The sequence below is a fragment of the Candoia aspera genome, chromosome 1 (assembly GCF_035149785.1).
Source record: "Candoia aspera isolate rCanAsp1 chromosome 1, rCanAsp1.hap2, whole genome shotgun sequence".
Lineage (NCBI taxonomy): Eukaryota > Metazoa > Chordata > Lepidosauria > Squamata > Boidae > Candoia > Candoia aspera.
In genome coordinates this window covers 338,516,502-338,538,985 of record NC_086153.1, presented here as the reverse complement: position 1 = coordinate 338,538,985, position 22,484 = coordinate 338,516,502, and the positions used below count along the sequence as shown (strand labels likewise).

The following is a 22,484-nucleotide window of genomic DNA, read 5'->3' as shown; positions in this document are numbered from 1 at the left end:
TGATTGTAAACTGCCCAGAGTCCCCTTTTTGGGGGAGATGGGCAGTGATGGAAATTTGAAATATAAATTAAATAAATAAATAAATAAATAAATAAATTTTTGGGCAAGAGGAAGGCATTTTTAACACTACAGATCAAGCCAAGCGTACCTGTCCATCTCGGTCTGGCACTATTCTTGAACTCTCTCTCCTAGGAGGGGAAAAGGAAATGATCCGCAACACATATATTTACTGGAAACTAAAATAATTCTGAATTTAAGATGATTCCACCCCCCCACCCCCCTACAGAGGAGCATAAACAGGTATCTTTATACATACACATAAAAATCCTGCAGAACGCCTTAATTTTCTACCCTGAATGATTACAACACCAAGTGAAACCAATCCTAATTATTTTCCCCTCCCCAATAAATGTGCCTGTGTCAAGTTTTTGTCTGTAGATCTCTGTATATACTGCCAAAACCCACCCCACAAAAAGGGGCAGTGCCAAGACCAAAAAAAAAAGGATTGATTAAATTACTGATTAAAATTAACTCCTGACAAAATAAGGTGTCCCACTTAAAAAATGAATTGTTCCACTGTCAACTTATACCAAGCATCCTCTCTCATGCACAGAATTACAAGCTCACCCACAGACACCCAGACAATTTCTCGTCCCATCATCCCATATACACAGCAAAGAAGGCAAAGGAAAAAAGGGGGGATGGAAATGGGTAGACGCACTGAGAAAGGAAGGCAAGGGGAAGAAAAAAGGGGAGCAAACGGGGCATGGGTTGGGGGAAAGAGGCACACTGGACAGAAAAGGGAAAAAAAGAGAGCGTCGCCCAGCTTAAGCCTCGTAAAAAGGCTCACATTTCATCAAATGAGTTGCTGTTCCTAAGCAAGAATCTGGGTTCATCTTTAAAGACATCTCTACTTTCCAACTCAGTCTTGATTTCTGGTAACTGCCCGGACTGTTTTCTTGGTGTGAATTTTGGAAGTGGTTTCCCCTTACCTCCTTCTTCCCAGGGCTGAGAGAGAGGGATTGGCCTAAGGCAGGACTAGAACTCACGTCCTCCTGGTTTCTAGTCCAGTGCCTTTAACCACTACACCCACATTTTGCAAACTTGGCCACTTTAAGGTGCGTGGGCTCAGCGGCCAAGCATCCCTGGGATGCTCAAATTCCTTGCTCCTTTATTTTTTGGGACTGGAACTAAATTCTTCCACATGTAAGTATACATTTGGCCATCGTGTGATGATTCCGCCCCCTGAAAAGTGTCTGGCCATCACTGAGAAATAAAAGCATTCAAAATGCTGATGGGGCCCTCCCTGTTCCAGCTATCCAAAGGAGGACAAACGACTGCGTGTTAAAAATGTCCACAGTTTCAGCAGCAAACAAGCTGAATGAAACAGTTCTATCCATAATGTTGGGGGGGGGTGGACTTGCAGCCCAGAGCCCACTTACTGCCCCCCAAATCATCTTCTCTGGCCTGCAACAATAATTTGTAAACACTGAACGTGAAAGATGATTACCTATCAGCCCAGTAATAAAACCAAATGTTAGCTCTCAGGTTAATGCAAAATGCTGGCATCTAAGAAGCCAATATTAAATGACTGTCACAAGGAAGAATATGATCACGAGGAGATGATAAATGTAGGTTCACCTTGATGTTTTTTTCATTCACAAGACTTTTGTACCCGTGTATGAAAAGGCTTCAGGGTTGTGCCCTCAGGCTAACGAACTGGTACCTAACTCAATTTGTGTCTGAGACACCCTGAGCTGGAAGGAAGCGCGTGGCTACCTGTCCGCGAAGTGATCTTGGTATCGGCCACGATCTCTGTGGTCAAAGCTGTGGAAGCGATCTTGCCGGCCGAAGTCCGAATGGTATCGGTCATCCATGGCCATCCGCTTTGGTTCCGGCCAGTAGGCATCGTCCCGCCTGCAAAGAGCCCAGGTTGAAGAGGTTTTCAGCACTCTGGTTCTAGACAGATCTGTGTTACTGTTTTAGCAATGGGCTTTCTATTCCGCTCAGATTTTTAAAGTTAATTCACGTCTTTCCTTTTCTTCATATTCCATTTAGTGGCAATTTTTGTCTTACGGTGATTTCTTTCTCTGTGGCTTAAGTGTTTTAACTGCAAGTTCTATAAGCCCGGACGATGGTACAATGTTTTTAAGGGCACCACCTAGTGATATCTAATTGTCTTCTGCTAACAAAGAAGGCTGCGGGTTGCTAGGGCATATTCATTATACGCACTCATGGCTTTGCACTATTAGCACAAACTCAAATTTGGCCAGAAGGCTAAAAATGCTCCTTGCCTGGAAAAGGATGGGGAAAAAAGGCTGGCCACGGTTAGATGCAAAAACAAGCCAGATGCTCCCTATTTTACCTGAACAGACTGCATGGAGCTCATTCACTCCACTTAGCTTTTCTCTGTGGTGGGAACAGCTAACTGCACCCTCCCATCAAGTCATAATTCTAATTATTCTTGGCTCAGAAGCCACAGGCACGGTTAGCGAAGAGGGCTGGTTTGCAGGATCCAGTAAGCTTTTTAATCCATGCTAAATTCGCTCAGCCGCCCCAATTCTCAAAATTCCCAGGGACGGTCAGGCTGGGGTGAAACTCCAAGAGACAGTACGTCTAAGGGCACTCAGACCGGGGAAGGTGGGCTTAGCTCTTCTTGCGGGTGATCAAAGCCAGGTGAGAACCGAAGCCATAGAATCAGAGTTGGAAGGTAACTTAGAGGTCATCTGGTCTGCTGCCCTGCACGTTGACCACCCAACTTCTGTTTGAAGGCCTCCAGCAAAGGAGAACTCACCCTTTCATGTGTCAGTCTGTTCCACTGGCTCAAACAATCAGGAAGCCTATTTACAGCACTGCCCAGCTTGCTCACGCTAAGCTGCCTCCAGGGCATCACATCCCCCTTTTGATTCCAGCACACTACTTCTGGAAATACAGCTGCCCTGCAGTTCAGGCTGTTCTGGAGGAAAACCCAAGATTCCACTTGCTTTTGCACCCTTCCTGCTTACAACTTCATTGAAACACAGCTGAAGAGCATACAAGTAGTCCTTACGACCACAATTGGATGGGGACTTCTGTCATTAAGCGAGGCAGTCATTAAGTGAGTCACACCCAATTTTACCACCTTTTTTGCTGCGGTCATTAAGCGTATCACTGTGGTTGTTAAGTGAATCACATAGTCATTGAGTGAATCCAGCTGCCCCCGTTGCCTTTGCTTGTGGGAAGCTGGCTGGGAAGGTCACAAATGGTGATCACATGACCCTGGGACGCTGCAACCGTTGTAGATACGTGCTGGTTGCCAAGCGCCTGAATTTTGATCACGGGACCACAGGGACACCGAAATGGCCAGTAGTGCGAGGACTGGTCATAAGTCACTTTTTCCAGTGCCATCGTAACTTCGAACAGTCGCTAAACAAATGGTCGTAAGTCAAGGACTACCTGTATAAGCCTCTTCTGTTCTCCCTGGTCAAAAGCAGCCCTTCACTGGCAGGATCACAAATCCTCTAGGATGGCATTCCCCAACCTTGGCCACTTTAAGATGGGTGGACTTCAGCTCCCAGAACTCCCCTCTCTCCCCTCCTTCTAAAACGCCACATGCTGTGTGACCCCCAGTGCACGTCTTATCAGCTTAACCAAATCTAATCACCGCATCCCTTGACAGCTTGCAGGAAAAAAAAAAAACGCCCCAAAATTGGACCGGCTTGGGAAAAAAAGCCGGCCATCCTGAGGGAAGAAGAAAAGCCTCCCGCAGCCTGGGGTTTGAGCTGTAACGGCCGGTTTGGTTTTGCTCTCAATGTAAGCCTTGCCCTAACAAAAGGAAAGGAGGAAAGAAAACTGTCCTAATGGCAGGAAGAGATCAGCCCTAAGGAAAATGCTGTTTTATTCTCCGCTACTATGTGGAGGACATTCTCAAAGAGCCCTATTACACTCTTCCTGTTTCACCCAGAAAGCCCACATCCCTTTGTCGAGAACCATTTAATAGACCCTTGAGAGTTCTTCCAATATTTAGCATTGAAAGAAACGGCTCTCTGTCAGTGTTTCTCAACCGTGGCCACTTTAAGAGGTCTGGACTTCAACTCCCAGAATTCCCCAGCCAGCCATGAATCACATGGTCATTGAGTGAATCCAGCTGCCCCCGTTGCCTTTGCTTGTGGGAAGCTGGCTGGGAAGGTCACAAAAGGTGATCACGTGACCCTGGGACGCTGCGACCGTCGTAGATACGTGCTGGCTGGGGAATTCTGGGAGTTGAAGTCCAGACCTCTTAAAGTGGCCACGGTTGAGAAACACTGGTCTAAGTAATAAAGAATTGCTTTGACCGGGCTCGCACGCTATGCTTAGATGAGATTATCTGTCCCTGAGCATACGGGAACCAGCCCCTGAGGCTTACAACTAGGATTCTTGGCTTTGCACGATGTGCGAACCCAGGCAACTGCAATTCAACAACCACACGATTCCTAATCATGGCTTGCTGCTGGGAGCACCTGGGCAGTGATCCAGAGGAGACCTGACGCGAGGGCTGGCAGACAAAATGCTGGCAAGGACGCGGTGGAGAGAGGGATGGCAGGCTCACAGAACACACCAGCAGCTACGGAGTTAAACGCCACGAACAGCCGGGCACCACCTTGGCGCTCCCGCCCCGAAAGCCGACCCCCTCACCGTCCGTCGCTGTAGGGCCTGCGCAGGGCCACACGCCGCTCCTGGTCGTAGCGCAGCCGCTCATGTTGCCGCCGCAGCTCCTCCCGCTCCCGCTGGATGCGCTCCTGCTCCCGCCGCCGCTCGTGCTCGATGCGCATCCGCTCCCGCTCCAGCCGCTCCCGCTCCAGGCGCTCCCGCTCCAGGCGCTGCCTCTGGAAGTGCAGCCGCTCCCGCTCCCGCTCCAGCCGCTGCCTTTCGTCCCACTCGTGGGCCGCCTGGGTGTGCTGGTCCCGCTCCCGCCGCTCCCGTTCCCTGGGTTCACATGTGCAAAGGGAGAGGCGGTTTCCACGGGGAAGATCGTGGGGCTGGATCCCTGCAGGATACCCTCTTGGGGTACGCCCTCCCCTGCAGTTGGCTTGTAGTGGGGTACCCACATTTTCTCAGGTTAAGGGATTGCTTCTCAACCTTGGCCACTTTAAGATGGGTGGACGTCAACTCCCAGAATTCCCCAGCCAGCCATCTTAAAGTGGCCAAGGTTGAGAAGCACTGGGTTAAGGTCTACAGTTGGCCTTGAGTGACACGCTGGGGGCCGTACTCCAAAAACAATAGGCAGGGCCTAGACAAAACGATTTGAAACAGACAGGATCTGAAGACAGGATCTGAAGCAGTTCAATTCCAGGTAGTCCTCGACTTATGATCACAACTGGGACCGGAATTTCCATCGTAAGTTACTGCGATTGTAAGTCGAGTCACCACGTGACTGGACCCGATTTTATGACCATTTTTCACGGCAGTTGTTAAGTGAATCACTGGTTGTTAAGCGAATCCAGCTTCCCCAACGTACATTTTTTGCCAGAAAACGGCAAAAAACATGGCAAAACATGATCATGTGACCATGGGATGCTGCAACCGGTCGTAAATGTGAGCTGGTTGCCAAGTGCCCAATATGCGATCACGTGACCAGTGCTTTACAAGCCGTAAAGCACCCATTCTGATGCCGTTGTAACTTCGGACCATCGTTAAACAAACAGTCGTAAGTTGAGAACTACTTGTAATTAAACAACTTTTGTTACTCCAGTCACTTTTTATAACAGAAAACAAGGAACAATGGACAAGAATAGGGTCTGTTAAGATCTGGGCTGAGTTTGAGAGTGGAGTCTGAACAAAATTCATGCTTATTTAAGGTAGCGCCAAAGAAGAACCGGGTGTACTGAAGAACAGAGCCAAATTCAATGGACCAAAATCTCCTGCTTTAAAGAGATACAAGCTGAACCCCGGATTGTTTTCAGGAATCTAAATTCTAGCAGTGGCTCGAATGTGAGACATTGACGAACAATTTTGGGGGACATTCTGCATCACGAGATGTTGCTCTGAGTCTGGAACCAGGCAGGGTCATGGAAGTGAAGACAAGTAGAGATACAAAACACCATTTTTTCCCAACTAAAAGTATGAAATTAACATTTGTTTATAGCCCCTGCATCTGATCATGGAGAAATTCAAGACCTACTAAAAGCAATTAGCTCGATATAATGTTAAGAAGCATTTATGTTGCAGTTGCTTAGATTTAATTTTGCTTAATGGTATGGATAGTACTACTTTTTCACATAGCTCTGTTGCAATCTAATACTTTATTACAAAGGAAAAAAGTTTCCTTTCCACGGGAAATAAGGAGAAAAGAAATGTGAATCTAATCTTGTATCTAGCATTTAAAGCATTAATTTTAATTAGTTTTGCTTGCATAAAAAATTGAATCGACTGACAATAGCCCTTCATTTATTTTTACTGGTCTATCCTGCCATATTATAGAATTATTTTTATTTCTATTTTGTACTCTTAAGGCAAACGCTTCAGACACACCATTTAAAAGACGTGCAGCCCAACCTAGGGAAAACAGATCTGCTTAGTTCTAATTCTTTTCTTGCCACAGTCTCAACTTGGTGGTCATTCTCCATCTGCTTGGTGAAGCATATCAGGATACAGGATATTTTAATACTTAAATGTTCGGAGTTGATGTGATCCCTCCCCCGGGCGATTAATAAATTTCCTTAGTGGCAGCTATTGGAAAGAATCTGGGGAAACGTGGACAATTATGCACTTCAGCATCTATCCCAGGGCACACCTATTCCATGCTAAAAATAAATAAAGCTTGCCCAAGTAATGCACACTGTGCCAACCGAACTAATCTCTTACTTACACAGCTCCTCCCAGCCCTCTGACAGCAGGGCAAGGAGCAGAAAAGAGAGGGGTTGTAATCTGATGGCCTTTGGAAGGCACCGGGACTGGTGCCCAGAACTGCGGCCATGAATGACCAAAGACACTTCTACACCCTCCCTCAAATACCCGCTGCCGACTGTGGCCGCCTGCAGCGCTTCAGACCAGAAGGTGCTGATTTACATCTCCCAGCAGCTCCAACAAGGATGACCAATAGCAAGGGATGACAGGAAATGCTCAGCAACATTTCAAAGGCTGTCATTCCCTGCCTGCCCCCTGCTGGGAAGGGTGATCCAGGAAATCCTCTGGATCCCGTTCAAAGCTGATTGGAATTTCTTTTGTGATCTCTAATAACAGGCAAGCACTCCTGAAGTATTGGCAGACTCACTTGTAACTGACCTTCCCCAGCAGCACAAAATCAGTGTAAGATCTACAGCAGTGTTTCTCAGCCTTGGCAACTTGAAGATGCTGGCTGGGGAATTCTGGGAGCTGAAGTCCACACATCTTCAAGTTGCCAAGGCTGAGAAACACTGATCTACAGTATTGGTCTGTGATCAGGGAGCAAGTCTTTCTGGCTTTCAACCACTGGCGAACAGCAAAACAGTAGCTCCGGTGGAGACCTGAACTGATTTGCACCCCTCTCTCCGCCTCTGCATTCTTCACCTGCCCAACGGGTGCCTTCACTGCTCATTTTCTGGCAACTTCCTTTTGGATTTTATATTTATTATCTTATTTATGTTTTTGGAGCGTGAGTGAAGATCAGATGTTTTTATTGCTGTTTTTATTGTAAACCGCCAGAGTCCCCCATTGGGAGAGATGGGCGGCAATATAAATTTAATACGTAAATGAATAAATAAAATAAACTCCATTCGTTAGTCTGGGAGTTTTCAGCTAAAATCCCCGAATGGCCGTAACTCAGACGTGCCGATACGTCGCCATCCTCCCAGGGCCGCTCTCGAAATGCAGCCAGGCAATTCATTCTTCGCCTGCCCACCGCTGCTGTTTTGCAACCGGCTCCCTGCCCACTCCCTCAATTAGGCTTTTTCCTTGAGTCAAGTCAAGGGAAGTTATAGTAAAATAAATTAGGCAAACTCCACATGCTGGTATTTGTGTCCGGGCCAAACAAGGCCCACCGAGCACATGGAACTTGCCAGCCTGATGGGGGAAACGAAACAGGGGAGTGCGGAAACGAAACGATTGTGGCAGGTTCAGAAGGGAATATGCAGGTAATGAAGGGGGTGGGGGAAGAGAGGGGGAGGCTTTTCCAATATAATAATTCCTTGTCACAAGAAAAGATGCTCTGGCAACATTTAATCAGGAGACAGAGCTGCACCAGCCAGCTGACACCCAATCCGTTAAGTGGAAAAATGCACCGCGTTCCTACATAATAAAGAGCCCTTTAAAATATCTACTTGGAACAACGAGGCTGCAATGGTGAAACATGCAGGAGATTTCACTCAGAAACCGAATAATCCTCCATTAAGCCCAAACAGATAGCTGAGCTGTGGAGGAAAGTGACAGCTGCATAATAGCTAATGTCAACAGACCACAAAGTCATTCCAGGATAATAATCTTTGGCTGTTGCACAAACGCAGGAGCATTTCAAAGAAGGGGAGAAGAGCTCAGCTCAGCTCAGCCCAGGCAGCATCCGACGGGAGCCTGCTGAGGCACAAGGATGCTTGGAAAGAACAAGAGTCCAGACCCAGTCAACTAGCACAAGGTGGCTCTTTCATCAACTGCTTACTCTCCCTGTGGATCTGAACCGAGCCAGGAAGGGCTACCTCAGCATACTGTCTGTAAAGGGAATAAACCTCCAGAGCTTGCCTTCAAGAGAAATGGGGGGGATCTCTGGCAGCCCACCAGGCAGATGAGTGGTTTCAAACAGGCTGGCTGTTCTCGTCGTGGCTTAGAACGTTGAAAATTACATTAAGCCTGCTGGGGGCTTCACGCACCTGTTTTTTTTACCCTTTCCCAAACTGTGCTGGGACAATCTTTACAATGGTTTGGGAGCTACGTGTTCGTTCTCTCTCCCTCTCTTTGGCTGGGCCTGAGCACAGGACTTGGCAGCTCCTGGGAAGCTGCTTTTAGGATGGGGTGGCCGCTAAGGTGGTTCCACATCTCTTGAATGGAATTGAGGTCATCAACAGCCTTTTGTGTGTGTTTGTGTGTCTGTGGGTGTGTGCCTTCGAGTCAGTCTTGATGCGCAGTTTTCTTAGCAAGCACTTCAAAAGCGGTTCACCCTTGCCTCCTTCCGAGGTCTGAGAGAGGGACTGGCCCAAAGTCACTTAGCTGGTTTGCGCCTAAGGCAGGACTCGAACTCACAGTCCCCCCATTTCTAGTCCGTTGCCTTTAACCGCTACTCCAAACTGTCCCTCATCAATCACCATTAGGGCGATATACTGTGTAAGTATCACATCAATTACTTGAAAACACAAACAGGGAAGTACTACTGGGCTTGGATCCTATCTGTGGGTGCCACAAAGGCGTCAGACTACCTTCTGTAGGCACAAAATGCCGGATCGGGCGGGATTTGGGCGTGATCCGGCACACCTGTTCTGACCTTTTAATAGAATCCACCCGTGTGCTCCTGCAACTGGGCACTGGCAACTTCCCCAGTTCGAATGCTGAAAGGAACAGTTCATAATTTGGCATGAGGGTGACTCCACATCCTGGAACTGTCTCCAAGGGGACTGAGACGTGCCCCCACTAGCACAGGCCTTTATCCCCGGGCCTATAAGCAGAAGCATCCACAGGATACAACGCTTTCCTTAGAAGGGCAAAATCGGCATTGCAACACAAGCTCCGCCCATTTTGTACAAGCACACAACATCACAACGGATGTAAATGGGGATGGAGCTTGCATAGCAACATATTTTGTCGTTTACCTCCCCCAAATACACACACACACACACACCCCATGGATGCCTCTGCCTATTTCTTCACTGCAGACTTCCCCAAGCTGGCACCCTCCCATTATCCTGGACCAAGTCTCCCCAAATCACAGCCCCCCTCTACCCCAAAGACACCAAGTTGGGAATAAGTGCCTTGGCCTTCAAAGCAGCCTCTCAACTCTGAATAACAACAGCCCGACAGCATCTCCTCCTGAGTGTTCACATAGTATGTTTACTGTGCAGAACAACCCATACACAGGAGATCGTATCCCCTTGGACCTTCCCTAACCATATTCTATACCAACTCCCTCAGTGGATTATGAGAGTTGTATTTCAAGATACAGGTAGTCCTCAACTTACAACCACAACAGGGACTGGAAAATTTGTCGTTAAGTGGTGCGGCCATTAAGCGAGGCACCATGTGACTGCACCAGATTTTACATTTTTTGCGGTGGTTTTTAAGCGAATCGTGCAGTTCCCCGTTGATTTTGCTTGTCAGAAGCCAGCTGCGAAGGTCGCAAATGGTGATCACGTGACCACACTGCAACCGTTGTAAACACATGCCGGTTGCCAAGCACCCGAATTTTGACCACACGACTGTGGGGATGCTGCAATGGTCGTAAACGCAAGGACCGGTTGTAAGTCATTTTTTTCAGTGCCGTTGTAACTTCGAACGGTCGCTAAACGAATGGTTGTAAGTTGAGGACTACCAGTAACTGGCAGAGAAGGAAAAGCTGTTCTACAGAAAAGTCACCTGCCTGCTTTTAGGAACCTACACCAGGCTTTGCAAAGTGCAAGCAAAAGAAGGGAGGGGCATCGCCTGAGCAAGATGCCTCCAAAGACCTTGTGAATCACAGGGCCCGAGGGCAAAAACGTCAACCACGGAAACTACTCAAGCTAAAATTTAAAAAAAAGAGAGAGAGAAAAGGAAGATGGCAACAGTTGGGGAAGCCAAGAAGGGAGATTACGCTGATCGCAACGGTTCACGATTTCTGAAAGAACCGTGCCCGGGGGCAGGAACAGGGCAGGGGAGCCACACCCACCCACCTCCTCCGTTCCGTCTCTCGGATCTCCCGCTCTCGCTGCCTCTGCCGTTCTCGCTCACGCTGCTCCTTGATCTTATCGAAAGACAGGATGTCTTGCTTCTCTTTGCTCCCGGAATGGCGCTCGTGGCTTTTTGTGCTCTGGAGAGAAGTGGAAGGAAGGGGGAGTGGCGACTTACGCGCTGAGCACGGGGATCGGTCCTCCCGGTGCCTCCGGCCCCCAAGCGCTGCAGGCTCAGTCCCTTGCAGCGCTCACGGAGGGAGCCACCAACTGCCCCAGCCCCGCTGGGCGGCGTCCGAGGGCCGTCGGTGGTGCTCCCATCAGTCACGGAGGTGGACCACGCAGGGCCTGTGACTGCAGCCTCCAGGCTCCCTGCCCCCTCCCCTGGCCTCCATGCTAAAAATGAGCAGCCCAGTCCAGATGGGGTGACCTTCAGATTTCGGTGGGCTCCCACAACCTGAAGCCGAGAGAACCAGTGCTGAAATCGCCCTACCATTTTGGCGGAAGGCCATTTCCCCGCCCCGGCTTGAAAAGGACGGCGCCTGCAAAGTCACTCTCTGGACCCGACTCTCACAAGCCAGGAAGGTTTAACTCAGCGGAGCCAGAAAAGTAGCAGGTGTGGTCCTTCTCCCCAGCCTTCACACCTTGTCCTGTCTCACAGACCAGAAGTAAAACCAAAGACTTACTCTCTCCTTTGATGTGGATGTGGTTTTCACGCTAATCACCGGCTCCCCTTTGGATTTATCCATAACAACTGTCCGCTCGGTTCCCCGGCTTCCTAGAGTGGCACAAAATAACACCATAGGACAGTGTTTCTCAGCTTTGACCACTTGAAGGTGTGTGGAGTTCAACTCCCAGAATTCCCCAGCCAGCTATGCTGGCTGGGGAATTCTGGGAGTTGAACTCCACACACCTTCAAGTGGCCAAGGTTGAGTAACACTATCACAGGAGACACTTTGGTTCCTCAGAAACGCCCATCAGGCAGACACAGATTTCAAATACGAAGGAACTCGTCCATGTGAAGGAATCAGCCCGCCACCTCCCCTGAAACCATACACCCCCCAAAGCTTTAATTACCTGATTTAACAGATCGCGAACGTCCAGATGATCCACTTTTCTGCTCTTCTGTTTCTTTATCCTTCTTTTCGTCTCCGCTGTCTTTCTCTTCTGATGTTTTGGAGTCTTCCTTTTTGTCTGTTTTTTCTTCTTTAAGGTTAAGAGACCTACAAACAAATCAAAACAACAGCTGAAGCTGTACCTGACGTACGTCGCAAGCCAAAGTTCACAGCTGTGGTCTCAGGGGGAAAAGAGCACCAGGCAATGACTTGTCAAAGAACAATAAAGGTGGCATTCAGTACAGATGGTCCTTGCTTAACGACCACAATTGGGACCAGAGTTTCAGTTGCTAAGCAAAGTGAATCCAACCCGATTGTATGACCTTTTTTGCAGCGGTCATTAAGCAAATCACTGCGGGCATTAAGCGAACGATGTGATCGTTAAGCGAATTGTGCAGTTCCCTGTTGATTTTGCTTGCCAGAAGCTGGCCAAGAAGGTTGAAAATGGTGATCGTGTGACCACAGGATGCTGCTACAGTCATAAATGCAGACCGGTTGCCAAGTGCCCAAATCGTGATCACATGACCACGGGGGAAGCTGCAACGGTCTTAAGTGCAAGGACGAGTCGCAAGTCGTTTTTTCAGCACCATCGTAAGTCCGAACCGTCACTAAACGAATGATTGTTAAGCACAGACTACCTGTATGATGGGCATAAACCCGATTCCCCTCACATTTTCTTGCGCTTCATTTGTATGGCCACAAGAAGATCAGAAGCAACCATATCCATCTTTGAGAGCCAGTCTGGCAGTGGTGAAGGTGCTGGACTAGAAACCAGGAGACCGCAAGTTCTGGTCCTCCCTTTGAGACGGAAGCCAGCTGGGGGCTTTGGGCCAGCCCCCTTCTCTCTCTCTCTCTCTCTCTCTCTCTCAGACCAGCCCACCCCATAGGGTGGTGGCTGTGGGGAAAATAGGAGGTGGGAGCATTAGGGATGTGCGCTGCCTGGAGTCGATGCAAAATAAAGGCGGGATATAAATCAAATAATAAACAAATAAATCCCAGCTCTGGGAAAGTAGTATTTTACGAAAGAGACTTAAAATAACCCTCGCTTGATTCTGCATGGTATGAGAGAGGATAGAGGGAGGCTTCACGCAGCCACTTTGGTGTAATGGTTGAGGTGCTGGGCTAGAGACTGGGAGACCAGGAGTTCCAGTCCCCACTTAAGACAAGGAAGCTGGTTGGGGCCAGTCCCTCTCCCTCAGCCCCAGCCACCTCAGGTTTCTTTCTTGTTTTTTGTGGGGAAAGTACGAGGTGGGAGCATTACGTATGCCATCTTGACTTGTACAAAATAAAGGCAGGATATAAATCTAACCATAACATTGCCCAATTCCAGTTTATCATTGTATCCCTACCAAGAGCACCTTGGCACATGAGACACCACTGCTGCGCCAGCTGCACCGGGTGCCAGTCTGCTTCCGGGTCCAATTCAAGGTGTTGGTTATTGTTAATGGTTTTCCTCCTAACAGATTAAGGTGCTATGGTCTCTAATCATTTTGGTCGGGTGCAGAGGTTGAATTCGACTGCCCCCTTTTCGAATGCTAATTATTGCACCTGGGGGGAGGAACCTGCCCGGACTTGTTTCAGTTCCTCTTTTCTTTTTGTGTAGGCATGTAGTAAGCCAGGCTGCTCTCACTGAGAGCCAAGTCCTTTAAATATGCTTTGCTTTCTGTAAATAAATTATTTTTATAGAAATGCCTGGTGTGTGACTTTTCTGATCTCTCCTGGGCTAAAGGCTTTCCCAGCAATCTGCCAACAGTTATCACCTTTAAAGCCCTCCATGGCATGGGCCAGGCTACCTGAGGGACCGCCTCTTCCCCATCACATCCACCCATCCCACCCGGTTGTGCAGGGAGGGCATGCTGCGAATCCTGCCAGTAAGGGAATTCCACCTGGTGGGGTCCAGGAGGCGGGCCTTCTCTGCAGCGGCACCTGCCCTGTGGAATATTCTGCCCCCGGAGGTGAGGCAGGCCCCTTCGCTCCCGGCCTTCCGGAAGAACCTAAAAACCTGGTTCTGCCGCCTCGCCTGGGGTGGGAGGGGCACCACTTCTTCTTGGGGGTGGCTAGTACCGTAGATCTCTCCCCAACGAGTAAGATCTTCACCGCTTGGATTTTATACCTATTTTATCTTTATTTCTTGGTCTATTATATTGTAATCTATATGCTTTTAATTCTGAATTTATTGTAAACCGCCCAGAGTCCCCTTTTTGGGAGAGATGGGCGGTGACAGACATTTGAAAAATAAACAAACAAATAAATAAAACCATGCTTTGTTTGAACCAGTTGAGATTGAAAGCTGCAGCATATTTGCTCTCTTTAGAAGAGACCGCCTGAACACTCCGGCAAGAGAGATGATTAAAACCCCAGGTTTACTTTTCTGATTTGGAGTCCGTGGAATGCCGCCTGTCTCTTTCCTTCTTGGCATCGTTTTCTTTCTTCTCGGATAACGGCTTTTTTCCCGCAGGTTCATTTTTGGCCTGGAATCACACAAGGAGAGGGTGGATTTGGGGCCGGTCTAGAAAAGAAGCAGAATCAAACGGCGAGAAGCCGTCCCTGACTCCGAATCGCTTCAGGCCACAAGGGTGGGGTGGGGGAAAAGCACAGCGGAATCACCTGCCAGTGCTCCCTGCGCAGAAAAACAAACGTGGAGTGGGGGGGGGGAATGGGGAAAGGTCGAAACTCTTCCCCAGTATGTTTCCTCTGATCTTAATGTGGGCTCAAATATGTGCAGAATAATTCAGCAGAGTAATATTTCACCAACGTTTTGCTGGCAGGGCTGGATGTATGGAATCGCTTGGCCAGTCTTCTGCAAACTGATGCCTTCCGGGCTGGGACCGCAATGCCCAGAGTTCCTCATTAGCATGGACAGAGAGAATCCTGGGAATAAGTCCCAAAGAATCTGAAGGATCTCTGGTTAGGGAAGACTGCTTTGCTGTGGCTGGTCAAGAAATCACCATCACTGGTCACTGTCCATACTGGTGTTTCTCAAGGTTGGCAACTTGAAGATGTGTGGACTTCAACTCCCAGAATCCCCCAGCCAGCCTTGCTGGCTGGGGGATTCTGGGAGTTGAAGTCCACACATCTTCAAGTTGCCAACCTTGAGAAACACTGGTCTATACTATGCTATCTAGGGCTGAGGGACCCAATCTCTGGGCCTTCCGATCTCTTTCCCACCACTCCCAGCTTATCTACTCCAGGCTCTTCCCCTGGCTGGGACTGATGTTGGTTGGATACTTGACTCCTATCTCATCATTCATGAAAACACTCACTTTCTCCACAGAAATCATCTTTCCATGCAGTTCTGTCCTATGGAGGTGGCTGATGCACTTGGTTGCTTCCTCAGACGAAGACATGGTGACAAAGCCATAACAGCGGGCCCCAGGGCTGCGGGCGTTCGTCACTACTTTTGCACCTACCACCTTCAGGGAGAGAGAAATTAAGAAGATGACGAACACAGATTGGGTTGACGCATCACACCAAGCTGTTGTTTATTTAGCCATGGCTTATTAACTAAACCATGACAAATTGGCTAGGCCTTGAATGCTGGCTTCGAAGCCATAACCCACTTAGAGTGCTGGGTTTACTGCACACAGCAAGCCGAAAACAAGCAACACCACATTATGGTTTAGCACAATGTGTAGAGCCATACACCGCTTGCAGACATCCAAAGCAGTTATTGGCAAACTTTAAAACGTACAGAAAGAACACATTTTTGCCATCTTGGTGCCCCCTGTATGTTAGGTAATAAATCCAGTAATTCCTTCCTGACTAAGCAGCACGGAGCTTGTAGTTCAAGGGTGCCAAATAGGAGCATGGTTGAATTAGACTGTCTAGAGCAGGCTTCCACACAACACGCTAACTTATCCACCAGCAAGGCTTCGGCTGGTGTGAGCTACAGATGTGGGCATATCCCCAGGTGGAATAAGGAAAATTCCCCAATGATATGAAATCCCTACAGCTGTCTAAGGGTGCTTCCTGATTGGAAGAAGGCAAAGACAGCTAGAGCAGCAAGCCTCCTTAACAAATGAGTGTTTTGGAGACACTTTATGCTGCCGCCTTTGCACTACACTCAAGCGGCAATCAAGGTACTACAGGTTTCCAAAAGCTAGCACTTCCTTATGGGCAGAGGTGGCAATTTCCAAATCATCTAGGTAACCATTATGCCGGTTGGGAGCTCTGGGAACTGTAATTCTAACACATCTGAAGGACGCCAAAAGGTGGAAGCCTGCTCTAGAAACCGAGCACCTGGCCATCATCCCAGGCTATGTAATTAATGGGGGGGAGGGGGAGGACCTCACTGGTCATGGAAGGAAGGGCATGAAAATACTGTGCAAAGGGCACAGACTTGCCCAGGGAGGAGTTTCCCAAAGCTAGTCGCTGCTCGCAACTCGGAGGAAGCTGATCCGCTTGATTCTACCAAATCTGCTTATTGAGAGCGGCTCTTGGTGACGTAGGTGAGATCCAAGAAAACAAAAACAAAGGCCAAGTAGGAAGAGAATCTGAGAGAGGAGTAGTACCCCAAAGTCTGCAAACCACGTGGACTTGAACTAAGACTGACAAAAACTTCCAATCAAACCATTTTATTTCTGATCACCATACCTGTCCTGACAGGCAGGAACCACGCTGAGACGAGGAATAAGTCTCTGGTGTTTTATTACTGCTACGTTAGACAGAAAATCCTACCCAACTGAAGAAGTGTGAGAAAACCCAGACAGATAAACCCCACAAGTCAAGGCGGGTCTGTTCTGTGTCTCTTTGAATGGCTGCTTAATTCCTCAGCACTACGCATGCGTTTTCCCCCCTGGACAGGGGCCCCCTCCTGCTCGCCATCAGGGCTCGTGACAATACCTTGCCATATTTGCTAAACAGATTCTTCAGATCCGTCGCTCTGGTGGAAGAGGAAAGACCGCTGACCCACAGGTTTCTGCCAGAGCTAGCGGCGGAGCGACCTACATTGGGGGGAGGGAGGGAGAGGGAGGGAGAGAGGTAAGTTGCAACAGCGCACTCTGGGTCGAAAAATCCAGAAACAGATTGCCTCTCTCAGACCTAAAGCCCATGAAGACGATTTTCAAACCCATGCAGCACCTTAATGTGTTGCAGTCTCAGGAGTATGAAAAAGAACAAGTTCCTGGATTCTGGGAGAGAGAGCTGTTAAGTTACAGATGATCTGCACTCTGTCTGATTACTGAATTGACCCATTTGCTGAGCTCACAACATGCTTTGAAAATTAAACTAATAAACCGGCTAGTTGGCATTTCGTGCTCAACCAGAAAAGTCCTCTTCACCAGGGAATGGGAGGGGAGGGGAGGGGAGGGAGGCAATTGTGAAAATAGAATTGGAAGCAGGAGAAAAGGCTCCCCAAATGGAGCTTCAACTCCTGGGGGCAACATTATAAATATTAATTGCATTTGGGACAGGGGAGTTTTGCAGGGTTCTGGGTCCCAGCGAGTTTTATCAGGAAATCTTCACTTCTGCCACTACTGGTTTCTGAGCGGCTGACCTCTTCCTTCCATGTTTGGAGAATCTGACAGGGAAAAAGAGAAATCAACACCACTGCATAGACTAATGCTTCTCAGCCTTGACCACTTTAAGATATGTGGACTTCGACTCCCAGAATTCCCCAGCCAGCCAATCTGGCTCGGGAATTCTGGGGGTTGAAGTCCACAGCTCTTAAAGTGGCTAAGGTTGAGCAACATTGGCATAGAATGTCTATTCAACCACCAGCCAACTTTCCTGGGAGGTCAAAGAATTCCCCCCCTCCCACCTAGAAGGTTGCAGGATCAGGCCTCAGCCACCCTAATAAATGCTGCCTGTTATTAGTCCCTCCTCAGATCATTTGGGGATGGCACTACTTGGAGGAGGCCAGGGATTCTTATCCTTTTCAGATCTAGGCTTCAGCTGTGATCCCAGCCAGCAACATGTTTCCCCCCTCCCAACCTGCTTTTTGATTAATACAGATCGTAAAACAAAGCACTGAGTCTTCATTTGGCTCCCTCCAGAATTTGGCACTGCTCAGGGGAGGGCGCTTTCCAGAACTGGGCAGAAGAACAATTCAAATCAATCAGCAATTTCTACACAATTTGAGGTCTGTTCACAAGGACTTTTAATTTCCCTTAATTTAATAGTTGCAGCCGCAAAGCCCTCATTTTAAATTCTGTTGCTAGAATACAGAAAGATAGGGGAAGGGGGGCCTGGAGTAGATTTTTCTGTGGGAGGATGAATCATTCACATCCAAAATTCAAAAACAAGTCTTCGAGTTCATTAAGTCTTAAATTGTTACGTGTATGCTTTTTTTTGTACCGAATTCTTAAGTTGCAGGTTTTGCATCTCAAATTGTTTTTAAAAACACACACTTTTTTTTAATCGTTTAAAGCAGTATTTCTCAACCTCGGTGACTTTAAGATGGGTGGACTTCAACTTCCAGAATATTAAATACTGGAAGCCAACGATTCGTGTTAGTTTTCCAACCTGGGCAACTTTGGAATATACACATATAACATCTTCGGTTGGATGGACAGTATTAGGATCAAAATACAACAGAACATTAGTATTTCTGGAAACTATTATGCCAGCTAGAATGCTACGGAATGGAATTTCTAATAAATAAAAAGTCGACCCCTTTTCCCATGCTTGTTCTTGTTTATTCGTTTAGTCGCTTCCAACTCTTCGTGACTTCATGGACCAGCCCATGCCAGAGCTTCCTGTCGGTCGTCAACACCCCCAGCTCCCCCAGGGACGAGTCCGTCACCTCTAGAATATCATCTATCCATCTTGCCCTTGGTCGGCCCCTCTTCCTTTTGCCCTCCACTCTCCCTAGCATCAGCATCTTCTCCAGGGTGTCCTGTCTTCTCATTATGTGGCCAAAGTATTTCAGTTTTGCCTTTAATATCATTCCCTCAAGCGAGCAGTCTGGCTTTATTTCCTGGAGGATGGACTGGTTTGATCTTCTTGCAGTCCAAGGCACTCTCAGAATTTTCCTCCAGCACCACAGTTCAAAAGCATCGATCTTCCTTCGCTCAGCCTTCCTTATGGTCCAGCTCTCGCAGCCATATGTTACTACGGGGAACACCATTGCTTTAACTATGCGGGCCTTTGTTGTCAGTGTGATGTCTCTGCTCTTAACTATTTTATCGAGATTGGCCATTGCTCTTCTCCCAAGGATTAAGCGTCTTCTGATTTCCTGACTGCAGTCAGTATCTGCAGTAATCTTCGCACCTAGAAATACAAAGTCTTTCACTGCCTCTACATTTTCTCCCTCTATTTGCCAGTTATCAATCAAGCTGGTTGCCATAATCTTTTTGAGGTTTAGCTGCAAGCCAGCTTTTGCACTTTCTTCTTTCACCTTCATCATAAGGCTCCTCAGTTCCTCTTCGCTTTCAGCCATCAAAGTGGTATCATCTGCATATCTGAGATTGTTAATGTTTCTTCCAGCAATTTTAACTCCAGCCTTGGATTCCTCAAGCCCAGCATGTCGCATGATGTGTTCTGCATACAAGTTGAATAGGTAGGGTGAGAGTATACAGCCCTGCCGTACTCCTTTCCCAATCTTAAACCAGTCTGTTGTTCCGTGGTCTGTTCTTACTGTTGCTACTTGGTCGTTATACAGATTCCTCAGGAGGCAGACAAGATGACTTGGTATCCCCATACCGCTAAGAACTTGCCACAATTTGTTATGGTCCACACAGTCAAAGGCTTTAGAATAGTCAAGAAAACAGAAATAGATGTTTTTCTGAAACTCCCTGGCTTTGTCCATTATCCAGCGGATATTGGCAATTTGGTCTCTAGCTCCTCTGCCTTTTCTAAACCCAGCTTGTACATCTGGCAATTCTCACCCCATGAATTGCTGAAGTCTACCTTGCAGGATCTTGAGCATTACCTTCCTGGCATGTGAAATGAGTGCCACTGTTCGATAGTTTGAACATTCTTTAGTGTTCCCCTTTTTTGGTATAGGGATATAAGTTGATTTTTTCCAGTCTGATGGCCATTCTTGTGTTTTCCAAATTTGCTGGCATATAGCATGCATTACCTTGACAGCATCATCTCGCAAGATTTTGAACAGTTCAGCTGGGATGCCGTCGTCTCCTGCTGCCTTGTTATTAGCAATGCTTCTCAAGGCCCATTCAACCTCACTCTTCAGGATGTCTGGCTCTAGCTCACTGACCACACCGTCAAAGCTATCCCCGATATTGTTATCCTTCCTATACAGGTCTTCCGTATATTCTTGCCACCTTTTCTTGATCTCTTCTTCTTCTGTTAGGTCCTTGACATCTTTGTTTTTGATCATACTCATTTTTGCCTGGAATTTACCTCCAATGTTTCTAATTTTCTGGAAGAGGTCTCTTGTCCTTCCTATTCTATTGTCTTCTTCCACTTCCGTGCATTGCTTGTTTAAAAATAATTCCTTATCTCTTCTGGCTAACCTCTGGAATTTTGCATTTAATTGGGCATATCTCCCATCATTGTTGCCTTTTGCTTTCCTTCTTTCTTGGGCTACTTCTAGTGTCTCAGCAGACAGCCATTTTGCCTTCTTGGTTTTCTCTTTCTTTCGGATGTATTTTGTTGCCGCCTCCTGAACAATGTTGCAAACTTCTGTCCGTAGTTCTTCCGGGACCCTATCTACTAAGTCCAGTCCCTTAAATCGATTCTTCACCTCCACTGCATATTCCTTAGGAATATTAGTGAGCTCATATCTAGCTGATCTGTGGGTCTTCCCTAATCTCTTTAGTCTGATCCTAAATTGTGCAAGAAGAAGTTTGTGATCGGAACTACAGTCAGCTCCAGGTCTTGTTTTTACCGACTGTATAGATGTCCGCCACCTTTGGCTGCAAAGGATGTAGTCAATCTGATTTCGGTGTTGTCCATCTGGTGAAGTCCATGTATAAAGCCATCTCTTAGGTTGTTGGAAGAGAGTTTCCCATGCCAAGTAGACTTTATTCGGAAACCCATCATTAAAAATTGGGAAAAAGATGGGGATATGGAAAAATTGGATGGAAGCAGGAATATTGACTTTGGACCAATTGATAGATGATGAAGGTGAATTTTTTAACATACATTGTGTTAAGAGATAAATACCATCTATCAGATGTAACCCAGTGGCAATACTTAAGCTACAACTTTTGTTAACAACATTGTTTGGACCAGCAGCATTTTCAGCTTCTGAGACACCTGAGATACTGGAACGACTTGTTAAATCCTTTAAAACTAAAAAACCTACTATTAGCTTTTATAGACATTTGTAATCAATAGTTCAATTTGATATGCAGATGCTAAGACATGAGTGGAATAAAGTATTAGAGGTTCCTAGGTTGCCTAGACAGTGGGAGAGTATCTTAACTTCTATAGCAAGAGCGTTAATGGACTTTAAATTATGACTTATACAACAAAAAATAATATGTGGAATTTATTGGATTCCATTATGTTTGTATAGAAAAGGACTGTCTAAGAGCATTTTGTTGGAGATGTAATAAGGATAATGCTTTTTTAAAACAAATGTTTTTAAAATCTCCTATACTTACTAGAGTTTGGGGAGAAAGTAGTGGGCCGTATAAATGTGACTGTGTGACAAAAGCTACCATTTTCAGAGGATAATTTTCTCGTGAATAGCATAGCTAGTACATAGAATTTGCCAACTGGACAACGTAAATGGATCCTCTGTGCCCTTACTACGCCTAAAAGGCTGATTTTGCAGCGTTGGAAAGATAAACGTACGGCCCCGTTTACTCAACGGATGGAAGAGCTGATTACACTTGCCGCCTCTGAGCGGATTGCCTATAGACGTCGAACGGACAGCTGTGATGAAATATGGGACCCATTTATACCAAATACGGCTGCTTAAAAAAACAAGCACGATAGTTCTATAAATGCATTAGAAATATATATACACACACGAGCACACACACACACACACACTTGCATAATGTTTGTACCAGATAATTATATATACCATGGAAGCCGTTGGCTGTTATGACGATATATTATACTTCCCTTCTTTTTTGCTGCATTGTTTTTTTCACCTTTTTAAAAGCACTTGTTGTGCACTTTTTTCCCTTTGACAACGTGTGTGATTCTATCACGATGACCTTTTCCCCCTTTATTTACTTTCCTGCTCGCATCTTAAAAGCAACTTAAAAACCCACAGAAGAATTAAAACGGCGTGGCTGGGATAAATAAATGGCTGCAAGCCTACCCTTCTCATCCCTGGGAGCGCTCGTAGCCTCTGCCTCCTCCTTGGAGCTAGAAACAGGGAGGGAAAAAGAAAAGGACATTATTCAAGCCGAAAAGCGCTGTGCGGAAAACGAGCAGGCAAGGCTGCGTGTGCTATGGTCAAATACCTACCCGAGAAACCAAAAAGAAGAATTCATCTTTACTGGGGAAGGGGCACGTGGGGGCTTTTAAACACCCCAAAGGGAAGTCTCGGTTGACCACAACAGAGCTAACTGCTCATAAGGAATAAAAGTTCAGGAGGCAGCCTTGGGAGATGGAGATGGCTTGGTTTTTAAAAAAAAAAAAAAAGCTTAAGGAAAGAACAGCCAAACGGTCTCCTACGAAACACAAACTGTGCCAGGACAACGGAAAAAAAGAGAAATCTATTCAGAAT

At 47.1% G+C, this 22,484-nt stretch overlaps 1 protein-coding gene across 1 annotated transcript in view; it reads right to left on the bottom strand.

Annotated features, from left to right (window-relative positions):
* Positions 1–22,484, bottom strand: part of LOC134488458 (scaffold attachment factor B1-like) — a 42,623-nt gene that overhangs the window by 7,027 nt on the left and 13,112 nt on the right. Inside the window, exons 8-17 of the mRNA XM_063290906.1 lie at positions 22,074–22,120; positions 16,736–16,836; positions 15,157–15,306; positions 14,261–14,364; positions 11,856–12,001; positions 11,465–11,556; positions 10,782–10,918; positions 4,654–4,944; positions 1,780–1,917; positions 149–188 (exon numbers count right to left, since the gene is read on the bottom strand). Coding sequence (XP_063146976.1) covers positions 149–188; positions 1,780–1,917; positions 4,654–4,944; positions 10,782–10,918; positions 11,465–11,556; positions 11,856–12,001; positions 14,261–14,364; positions 15,157–15,306; positions 16,736–16,836; positions 22,074–22,120 — 1,246 coding nt within the window. The remainder of the gene's footprint in view (positions 1–148; positions 189–1,779; positions 1,918–4,653; positions 4,945–10,781; positions 10,919–11,464; positions 11,557–11,855; positions 12,002–14,260; positions 14,365–15,156; positions 15,307–16,735; positions 16,837–22,073; positions 22,121–22,484) is intronic.